At 39.1% G+C, this 12,011-nt stretch overlaps 1 protein-coding gene across 1 annotated transcript in view; it reads right to left on the reverse strand.

Annotated features, from left to right (window-relative positions):
• The window catches only part of LOC103474525 (cGMP-inhibited 3',5'-cyclic phosphodiesterase A-like), a 74,280-nt gene extending 69,545 nt beyond the window's left edge, over positions 1-4,735 (reverse strand). The window contains exon 1 of the mRNA XM_008425572.2: positions 3,827-4,735. Coding sequence (XP_008423794.1) covers positions 3,827-4,735 — 909 coding nt within the window. The remainder of the gene's footprint in view (positions 1-3,826) is intronic.
• Between the last annotated feature and the right edge of the window lie 7,276 nt (positions 4,736-12,011).

Below are 12,011 nucleotides of genomic sequence, written 5' to 3' on the forward strand. Positions count from 1 at the left end.
GATGATATTTTAGGCTTGAATAGCTTCAATGATAGCCCAACTTCTTTTCTCACAACTTGCACAAAATTATAGTTTTTTTCCAGCTTCTCATCAGATGTTTTCTTTTTAAGCATCGATTAACCCCCTGTTGGCCACGAGGAACTTTTCATCCATCGCTGTTTGTTTGTGGATGTCACTTGTGCATCATTTTTATGGACGGACAAGAAACAATTTCAAGCTCAGAAATTTTGTGCATTTAAAAAAATAAATGAAACTAATTGCATTGAATTTTTTTAACACATTAAAATCTATGCTACTCATGGGAAATAGAGACCATCTTTTCAAAATTACCACGTGTTTTACTACAAAAATAATCATCTATGAGGACAAGATGTAAGACCAAGACAAACTTCTTCATAGACGTTCTCTGCTCTCCTGCGCTCTGCTGATCTACAGCCGGTTCCCCGCAACGGATTCTGTCATGAACGCTCAGGCTAGTTAGCATGGCCGCCGATGGCGGGGGATAAATTGTTGTCCTGTAACATTATGTTGTTTCTCCACCATTAGCTCATTAAACAGCTCATACAAATAAATAAGTCAATAAATGATACCCATAACATCTTAGCAAGCTTCAAAATTTATTGGGGAACTTCCCCAAACTCTGCTTTATATTTATGTTATTATATTCAATGTAGGAAGAAGAACCAGTAATAAAAAAAAATAAAAAACATGAGCGTTAGGTGCTAAACATGTTTAACAAAATGGTACTACTTAATAAAATGGGAAACACAGATTAACAGTCCTAAAATTACTATTTAAAATTTGAAACACGTTTTTCTGTCAAATGAATTCCCAATAAAAACCTTCTAAACATCTTCATTCAACCCATTTTATTCACCATAAATCAATGCCTCGTGATTTGCCCCAAATTTAAAGTCCTGCACTGTTTGCATTTCCACAGCAAATGCTCGCCGAAGGTCTAAAATCTGGTATGACATCACAGCAGAGCGACCGGGATAAGCAGAGTCTTTCAAAATAGTGTCACTTAGCATCTCACTTAACACCTTTGCCTGTGCACATACATTCATGGGCACTCACAACCTTGGTAGAAGGAATGCATCCTCCATTTGTTTATCAGCAGCACAAACAGAGTGCACAGCAAGAAGTAAAAAAAACAAAAAAACAACAACCTCCAAAGTTAAATATAAACACCAGTATGTGGATGATTAATTTTAGAGCCCACCAATCAAAAGAATACTAGAACAGAGCACTATATAAAGGAATTTTGGACCATAGTATATTTAATTTCTTACAATGATTACATCGCAATACAGCAAAAAGGTTTATAGATAATGTTCAATAATACCTGCATTCTTACATGAAACACTTGGTATTAAAAACTGGTGATGATATTTAATACCACGTTTAGAAAAGTAAATCTATAAAATATCCTCATTTGCATTAAAATCAAATCTCAAAGTGAGACATTTTAATCTCTCCAACAGCTTTAAGGTCTCCAGACACACAGCCCCATTGTGTGTGGGATAAAGCAAAAACAATATTTCAGAAACACAACATCCAGTCAAACATGGTGATGGCAGTATAATGGGTTGCTTTTTTCATTTTGATCCCATATGACTATTCATAAGTAATTGAACCTTCTTCAGAAACGTCTCTGTCTAGCAGAAATTCATGAAGACCTTCAGTTCGACCTCACTTGGGTTATGTAGCAGGACAACGACCCAAAGCACACAACCAAGTCCAACCCTAAAAGAACGAAGAGATTAAGGCTTTTGCCCAGTCCAAGTCTGAGCTGAAAATCAATTGACATAATGTGACGTGACCATAAGGGGGGCATCCATGTTCTAAAACACGTGACGAGCAGGAATAAATGGAAACAAATCTGCACAGAAGAGCGCAGAAACTTGATGGCAGATGACAGGTTTAAGACACTATTCACATAGTGCCAAGTTGGTTTGGACAACTTTTCCTTCCACCTTTACTTCCCGCTTAATAAATTACACAGGTGATTTCAAAAATCTGCTCCAGTCTGCTTGATGTAACAAAAACATATGTTTTGATCTGAGACTTTTAATTGTGACAAGAAAGCAAAAGCAAGAAATCTTTAAGGAGGTGACTTTAAAAAAAAAATCATAACGCCACCACTATACTAGCTTTGCCTTTCTCCTGCCACGCCCTCCCAGCCAGACAGACAATGATGCATAATATGCCTATGCATGAAGAGAGGAAAGAACAGGCATGAGGTGCAATATGCATTTTTTTGCTGTTGTTGTTTATATACAAGGATTTAAACGGGATAGAATCATTTGGTTTTGGTGTACTAGTACTTTGAAATATGAACATACAAACTTTTAGATTCCTTAAAAATACTTATTTTTAATTGCACCTATAATTTAACTCCAGCAATTTAAAACTCCTAAAAATTCTGATATTTTTCTTGTTGTGCCGTGCTGAGATTATTAGCGGTCCTAATGTGGCAGCCACTGTAAAACTTTCTGTTCTGCATGTACCCCTGTTCTGGTCTCGTAAGCTTACATAATTGCTTTTCAGAAATTATATAACTTTGTATGTGAACCCCATATGGATTTTCCTCAGATTGGTTATGTGACCTCACAATGGATGGGAGCCACTTGGGTTAACTAAATACATACCAAATCATCAGCTAACATATGATCCAAGAAAATCAGATGTCATTAGAGCTCCACTTTTGCATAGAGTTATCCTGCATCAGGAGCAGCTCGGTAAAATAGAATATAATTGAAAAGTTAACTTATTTAATATAGAAACTCATTAAAAATAGACAGATATACTAGTACACATTTTCATTTATGTTAACCTTAATGAACTGAAGTCTATGGAAATAAAGTGTTTTTTCAGAAAATTACAATGCTAAATAGGACTAAACCAAAGTAGTTCTTAAACCCATGATTGTTATATTCTGGGCTACAAAACCAATGTTAAGCAGACAATCAATAGAAAGTTGAGTGGAAGGGAAAGTGTGCCAGAAAAAAAAAAGTTAATGTGAAACAGGAAGACTTGCTGCCTTGACAAGATGAAGGTCACTTTAAAAGCAACCTGGACTTCCTCATTACCCCAGCAGTGCCACTGCCACCATGCCACACACTACATGCAAGCATTTATGCACAATGAGCCCTGAGTAAGTACTGACCACATCAACTATGAGAAATATGGGGAAACTTTCCAAAAGCTGACATGTCTGTTTTAATCTTTCTTTTTTTTCATATTCTCATGTTCTAATCTTCTGAAAGAGCAATTTCTGGGTTTTCAATGGCTGTAAGCCATAATCATAAAATATATATATATATATTTGAAATAATTAATACACATATTGTTTTGGAGTCACTGAATAAAAAAAAACTGTTGGTTTAAATTCTAATTTCCTGGGATGTATCTGTACAGGCAATAAAGCCCTCTGTTATGTGGATAATCCCTTATATTTAACACATATCCGGCTGCAACACGTTTGAAAATTCGCAAACATTTTATCGGTTAAGTTCATTTTGTTTTGTTTTATTTCTATTTCTCCTGAATGTAGTCAGTCTGAGAACCTATAGGCCTACACGGCCTGCAGAGCAAACAGCCGTCATCATCACCATAATGACATTGCTTTGTTTTGCAGTCTGTTATTCCACTTGTCCCGATGCTGCTACTGACAGAACGCCGTGCAAAGCTGCTGAATGCCATCAGAGAAAGCAAAAAGCCTCCACGGGCTTATCTATGGCTGATTTGAAAAAAAAAATCAGAAGCAGCAGCTAAACACCCCGACATGATCTAATACAGATGTCTAAAGTTGGACATGTCTTACCTGGTCCCTCGGAATGCAGGGCAGTGAAGTCCTGCGGTGGGACTTGCTGTTGCTCTGACTGTGAGCCATCATCTCCGAGGCCGCTATGGAGCTGGACCTCCGTCTCCTTTTGAAGACAGGGATGTCCTCCTCCTTCGCCCCGGTCACAGAGCTACAGCACCCCGTCCCGCTGGTCCCTGAGGCCGGCAAAAGCCGGTCAGCATACCTCGCAAGCAAAACCCCCAGCAGCCCCAGCAGGTAGGCCAGGTAGGGTCTCCAACTGGCCCGGACCCTGCTTAGAGAGAGTAGGGACACGGCCCTGATGACGCTAATGAAGACGAGGATGGACACTCCCTGTCCCGGCCGGACGACAAGCAGAGCCCCGCCGCCCAGGCAGCCGAGGACTACCAGGGTCGCGGTCAGGGACGATAACTCCTCCGCGCCGCGCAGCAGCGACTGCGCCGCGACTTCGCCCAGGTGGCACACCGCTAACAGGAAGAGCGCGCTCCGGATCAGCAGCCCGCAGCGAATCAAGCAGAGCCAGACCCAGAAGAAGGCACTTACGAGCGTAAAAACAGGCAAGACGCAGTGACACGCAGTGAGAAGCAGCTCCACGGTGCAGCCCGCCGCTGAGTGGAAACGAGAGCCGACGCAGCTACTATTTCCGCTGCTGCTGCTGCTGCTTGCATCCCACTCGACCAATCTGAGCAGCAGAGCGAGGAGAGCGGAGACGGAGGCGACGCAGACAGCAGAGGACACTCTTCTGCGAGTCCATGTCGCGGAGAGTCTCAGCCACGACTGGCTCCGCTCGGCCCGGTGCAGCGGAGTGACACATGTCTTCACGTAGCCGCTGCGCTCCAACGCTGCCCGGGGATGTTTGTCATGTGCGCCCCCTGATGAATCTCTGTCGCTGTCTGCCTCCAAGGACATCTTTGTCGCTCAGGCTCGTTTGGATGCCTGTACCGGGGATATAATAGGTTTACTTTCAGTGTGAGTGTTTTCATTCACATGCTCCATGTTCATCTGGGCACAAACTGATTTCTGGCGCGTGGCCGGCAACGTTTAAAACGGTTAAAGTCATGTTTGCTCAACTTTTCAGAGTTTTATAGCTTATAGCTTCCATATTACACTCATAGTTGCCCCTGGAAGTCAAGCAGTGAACCAAAAAAAAAAGCAACCCCTGGCGTTTCACACATCTAGGCCACTGCCTCGGCTCCTCCACACAGCAGCCTCTCTCACTCTCGCTCTCTCCTTCTCTTCTCTCCCCACCCACCAGACATTATCCCCTATTTTGTGCCGCTCCGGTGATTACTCCATCACGTTTCAGCCCTGCTCAGTCTGCAGGCTGCAGTCTGCCCTGGATGTGACTCAGTTCGCAGTGGATGCTTGCCATGTTTACATAAAGATTTCCCGGCTTGTTCCGGAAGATGGAGCGGTCTCATTACGGGAATTAACTATAGTAATCCCGTGATATATTTTTGGAGCATGGCGCAGTTAAAAAGGGAGAAGACACCAAAAGGTGGCTGTTCGCCATCGTACTGTTAAACAGTGAAAGGTCAAAGCCCTGACGAAAAAAAACCCAAAAACAACAAAACAACTTAAAAACAAACTTACTCGTAATTGAATTTAAATGATTATTTTCTTGATCATCCTATGAGTCCTATCAAAATACTTACTCCAAGTCGCCACCCCGGGTGAAACAACCTGAATTAAAGATTTTTGAAAATTCCTACCATTGATTTGAATGCAGTCGATTAGCAAAGAAAAACTCCTGAAGTGAGAAAAAGGTTATTTTTCTAACACATTTCACAAGACTGCACTGTGACACAATTGGCAGCAGCACTGTTGCCTTGAATCCTGGGGTCTTGCTGCAATGAGGCAATATTCTCACCATGCATTCATGGGTTCCTTCCAGGTTTCCTCCCAGTCCAAAAACATGACCGATAGATTATTTATTTTATTTTATTTTTTTCAAAATTGCTCATATAAATGTGAGTGTTTTGCCTTGCTGTTTGTGTGACCTGTCCTGTGAGTCTCTGTGTGGCCCTGAGATTGACATGGAAACCTTTTCAAATGATGGCTGAAGCAGCCCGTTGCCACCACGCAAGGTATAAATGGAGCATCTTCACAAAGAGATATTTGTCCAAGCTTAACTCTACACCTCTTCTAGGATTTAGGACTGTAGGTTGAGATGGTGATGGTAAAAGGTTTCTGTCTAACGAAACATTTCTGATTTGGCCAAATAATTTTAAACATTATCCTGCTGAAAGAACCAAAATCACTCCCAATATTCATATGAATGAAAAAGCCACAAGATCTTCACTCAAAATGTTTGTTTTTTTAAAAGCTGCTCAGGATGCCATACACTTTGACAGCATCACAGATCCTTAGCTGCACTTAACAATAAATATCCTTATGAAAAGCCTACTCTTGGTCTCATAATAATGGTTTATTTGTATTAGCTGCTGCTGCAGCAGCACTTCCCTCTCTCCACCCATGACAAAAGAATTTATAGCATAGACACAGCAAAAAAGAAAAAGCACAAGCCATTGAAATGAGCTTTTTTTAATCTAGCAATAAATATGTACATATATAGTGATTTTTTTGGGTCTAAAACCTTAAATCACATCATCCTTTTTGTTCTTTGTGACAGGATGAAGAGCAAGTTAGCAGTCTTCCCTCGCTTGGCCTACATTTTATGAGAGGATTTTAAAGAGGCCCACACAATCATGTAAAGCCACTCAAGTATGTCATCTCTTTCAGACCTATTAATAATTCACAAAAGACAAATAAATACCCAGTCTTTAAAAAAAAAACGTTTTACAACTGCTGGATTATCTCTTATTGTGAAGGGAAAAGTCAAAAACATCTGTTTGACATGGGGAGTACAAATACATCAGAAATATTCAAAACCTCTTATTTGTTTCATTATATATGTTGAAGGGAGTGTAACATAAGGACAATGTTTTTGTGTACTACATTCAATCCCGCGCAACATGAGTCAGGATAATAACTCAAATGCTATCAGCACATAAATCTTTGTACTATTTATTGCTATTTTTAGGGCACTTTAACATGCAGGAAGCCAAAAAATAATCTTTTGGATTTACTCTATCCTGTTTTACAATCCTGTAAACTTCCAGCATCCCATTTATGATTATTATTGTCCCTTCACTAAATGTCAGGTGTAACATGGTTGCGTAGCTGTGCATAGAAATATGTAATGAAGCAGGTTCAGTGTTAACTTTAATCTGTTGTCAGTCACATTTAGTGAAGGTAGCCCTGAGAACAACATTTCTGAGTCCCTTTCCCTGGGAGAAATTGTCCAGACACTCTCCTCCGGCTATGCAGAGGAAGTCGTATAACAGTTTCATAAATCATTGGGAAGTCTTTGCATGATCTCAGTGGTGGTGTATAATTTGTCCAGTTTCTTATACATTCACACACACATGCATTTACATGTATTATTATTGCGTTGTCATTAACTGAAATTGTTTTTTTTTTTGTTTGTTTCAATGAACAAATGACTGAGTTCATGGGGGAAAAATATACATTTAAGGGAGTTCCCAAGTTTTCACGATGGAATAGTTATGATTTAGTTTCATTAAAATTGTCTTCATATATTCAGATCAAGGGTTTGATTTTTCATCTGAAGTTCATCCTGAACTTTTGGTTTCACAAATTTATCAAAGTGCTATTTAAATCACACTGGAAATAAAAAAAATAATACAAAAAAAGAGTTTGTTTGGGATATTTGTCTTCTGGCAGGATGAAAAACAGAAACATATACATTTACACAAATGTTTCTACTCTCTCAAAAATAAATTAAAACAAATGAACAGAAGCCTCGGATTGATTAATCCACTGGATACCTTACACTTCACTTGGGGCTTCAATAATCCAGAATACGCAATGCTCTGTCTTTCCTGTAGCTCTCCCTGGGCCCTGCTGGCACCTAATCTGGATCGAATCTCCTCATTACGAGAATAGGATCTAAGACCTAAGATACTCTTCAATGAAAATGGTCAAGAATAGTGCGAAAACTAATGTTCCAAATATTATGCTCTTTTCACCCACAAAGAACTTTGTTTGTGTCTCTTTTTATGTTCGAGAACAGCTTTCTACCGTCCTCTGTGTGCACAACGGAGAGGTTCGCCGATGAACAGCGCCTTCTCCTCCCACTGTTCCAAAATCAGCAATACTCCTCTAAATACCTCACTCACCTCCTCAGGAATCCTGGTTTTGTCCACCTGCTTATCTTCACTTACCAGCGTCAAAGAAATGAACCGCATAGAACAAAGAACAAAAACCACAAACCTCGTCAGGTTGTGGAAAACAAGGGGGTATTTCTGGACCCTCAGCACCGCATGCTGAGATCTCACCTCCGCATCATCAATTAAGCCAAGTCAAGTTTATTTGTGTTGCACATTCCAGCAACAAGGCAATCCAAAGTGCTTTATAAGATAAAAACACAATAAAATCGCAAACAATAAAAAAGAGAAACGTTACATTTCAGCGACAGAATATACATAAGCAATGAAAAGTTGCAGTCCAGACCAGAATCAATCTGTCTTTCAATCAAGACTCCCACTCCCATCATACATACCTTTCTTGCCATTTTTGAAACTTCTGTCCTCTCCTCCACAGAAATCCATCTGAATCTGTGCTCTGGAAAAAAGATACACAATTCACATTATTGTTCAATAAATCTTTTCAACATTCTTTGTTTCTCAGGGCCATCTGGTTTAAGGTCAATAACAGCTTGTAAATATGATGCAAATTGTAAGATTGTGCAGTAAAGTTCCTTATTTGTTATCTTTATTGGGCTGCTTGTCACAGCAGCAACAGGGCAAGATGGCAACATTAAAGGTTTTTAAGATACTAAACTTAGATTGTTTACAGATATGATGCATTCTTATCTTTATAGGGGCCAAAAACTATTTTAAATACCCTAGACAATTTTGATAAATTCTCCACGCAAACAAATAAACTATTCCACCACTAGCAGAAGATGTCTGGGACTTTAGGTGTCAGATTTATTTTATTCAGGATGTCATGTTTTGCGAAAGTAAGTCTGGTTTGGCTGTTAATGACCATGAATAATTTTTTAGGAAAATTATGAATAAAACTAGCTTCTCGATTCATGTCTATAAAACAACTGACTACTAAGACTTTTAAAATAGAAGTAAATGAAGGCAAAAGTCCAGCACTGGCATTCTTCAAACAGCAAGACACAATGGAATTAACACAAACAAACGATCTCCAATATATAAGGATTTATTTAAAAATAAAAAATCAACTAACTTTCTAAGCTAGTAACACTCAGCTTAACTACTAAGTAAAATATGAAATAAAGATGAAACAAATAAAATGTAAAACAATAAAATATAAACTAGACATAGTTCAGTATGAATTGTGAATGTTGAGAAACCAGATTTATCTAAGAAGAATTTGGAAATGAGACCAATTTAAATTCCTCCATTTCAGAATGGCTTGTACCAGAATACGCTGTGTTTATATGGAATGAAAATAGTCTCAAAATTTCTGTGCGTGTGTAAAAGTATCTACACACAGAGATGCTTTTACACACGCACAAATATTTTGAGACTATTTTCACTCCATAGTTGGGAAGCAGCTGTAATGTCGCAGAGAGCAAGGGGGAGGCCGTGAGCAGCACTCACACAAGCGTAATTGACAACACTAAGACCCTCCTCCTCTCTCTGACTGGTTGTTTCTAACTACTGTAGCGTCATTTTGTTGAGGAAATCTAATGCCATTATTATATTAAAAAAGAAAAACTAGTCAAATTTCCATATGTTATTACAGCTTCTAGAAAAGCGTTAGTTGGTTCTTTGTCATTTTTAGAAACTGAACCGATATTTGATATGATGGCCAAACAGATCAATATTGGTTTAATCCGACCACATCCTTTTCTTCCACTGTATTTGGTGTGTCAACAACATGATTTGAAAGACCAGATTTATGGAGTCCACAACACACAGTCATTCTCCCAACAGATTCTCCTACCTGAGCTGTGGAGAACGCTCCTAGTCAGAAACAACCAATCGAAACCATGAGGAATGTCTTAGCACTGTCAATCATTCTTGTGTACACGCTGTTCACACCCTCCCCCTTGCTCTCTGCTGCCGCGTGACAGCTTCTCCCCAACACCAGAGATTGAATGCTCAGGCTAGTAAGAATGGCCACCAATGACAACGGATAAATTGTTTTCCCGTAGCATTCGATTGTTTCTCCACCATTAGCACAGCTGCAGCAAGTCGGCAATCTTGAGCTTGTAGGAGGGCAGGTTCATTCCACCACAGCTGCTGCCACCTGCAATTACGTGGTTGTGTTTTAAACTGCAAATAGTGTTAAAACTGATCTGTGAGATGTCTTGCAAAACCATGTGCTGGTAAAATTTACTGAGTGGAACTAACTTGTCAACTGGAAAATGGAAAAAGCTCCACTATGTCAGGACACAATTGTAAAACCAGCCCCCCCCCCGTTGGTGTCATACATATGCACGCATACACACACATATACAAGCACACACACACCCACCTCTGTCAGGCCTCCTCAGTCTTTCAATAACTATCAAGATATCATGGGCTGGAAGTTGTTTATGAGCCAGAGCAGCATATAATGGTTCATGTCATGTTTATTACTCTCCAGCCGCCATAAATCTTATATAGTGGCCTTTTCTCACCGCTAATGAGTTGGAACATGTAACTAAAATGCCTTTTAGACAAGAGAGGAAAAAATTATGTGCTTTAGATACATGCTTAAAATGAGAATTTGCCTGTAAGCCTGTGGTGGATTGTTATGGTCTGACTTCACCGAACAAAAAGCCAAAGAAAAGGGAATATCAAGTCTTTTGGACTCGTACCTATGCATCATCTGATCTCAGGCCAGTTTGTTTGCCCATAGTGCCTCTGTTCTCATGTGAGCTTTAATGTTTGTTTGTCCAGCTATCTGCATGCTATTATAAATCTTTGAGATAACACAAACTTCTGTTCAATCAGAAAGAAATGTGAATGCCGAAGCATCTGCCTTAGTGTCTTAAGACAGCAACATGATTGTATTAGAACACCCTGGAAAATACATCAATATATCACAGTACCCTTCAAAAGTATTCATGAACTTTTTCACACTTTGTCACATTGCAGGGAGCACATTATGACTATATGAATATCAACAGAAATATGTTTTTGATGGCATTTTATCAACAAAAACAGAACATAATTATGCTTCACAAACAAAGAATAGTAGTAGTATTTTTTTACAAATAAAATTCTTAAAGGTGCAGTCTATATTTGATATTGCCGTACTAATAACTGTAATGTCAACAGATCCAACCTGCTGAATTGTAGAGCTCAGTTTATTCAAGAATTTTAAAACAATTTAAATCACATAAACGTAATTATTTATTTTCATGGGAAATATGGACAGCGGGAAGGGGGCTTGCAAGGGTCCTCCTATATGACACACATAGTTAGAATGTAATATAGCTGTAAAAAAAATTCTTTCTCATAAATCTTCAAAGTGCATTAACTTTGATCGGAACCTCTTGGTTCAATTCTCAGTACATTTTACAAGGATGACATTGCCTCTTCTACCTTTAGTTCCTGATTAAATAAACATCAGTTTCTGGGTAAATAAATACCAACTGCAAACATGCCAATGGTGTAAAAGCTTATAAAACTGCTTGTAAAAAAACTGCTATGAAGTTTTTAAGATTAGCGTTGTTTTGATCAAAGTCGACTTTGGGCTTCCTGTTAGTTAGGATTTATACAAAAGAAAGATAAGCTATTTACCACCTCATAAAAGGTTATGGTTAGTTTTGAGATTTCAAAAGTCTCAAAAGGTCCCACTGAGTTTAACCCAACATCAAACTCCTCAGCAAAACCAAAAAGTTGAGCTGCGAGTCTTAAAAGTAAAGTTAAGTACCAACATAAAAAGAGAGACACAAGTTTAAAAAACATTTGAAGTGGATTTAGAATAACAAACTGGTCCAAAAACACCCAACTCGCAGGCTAACACGATTGTATTGAGCCAAATACGGTACAAGTTGGTAAAGATATAAGTTACATTGTTTTCCACAAAAGAGGGCCTTGTCATTGTGAAAGGATTTCTAAATCCTTCTTTAGAGGAGCTTTGTCGCTGTGAGACAACCATGCTATTACCATCTCCACCCCACTCCTGTACC

Source organism: Poecilia reticulata, linkage group LG13 (assembly GCF_000633615.1).
Source record: "Poecilia reticulata strain Guanapo linkage group LG13, Guppy_female_1.0+MT, whole genome shotgun sequence".
NCBI classification, from domain to species: domain Eukaryota; kingdom Metazoa; phylum Chordata; class Actinopteri; order Cyprinodontiformes; family Poeciliidae; genus Poecilia; species Poecilia reticulata.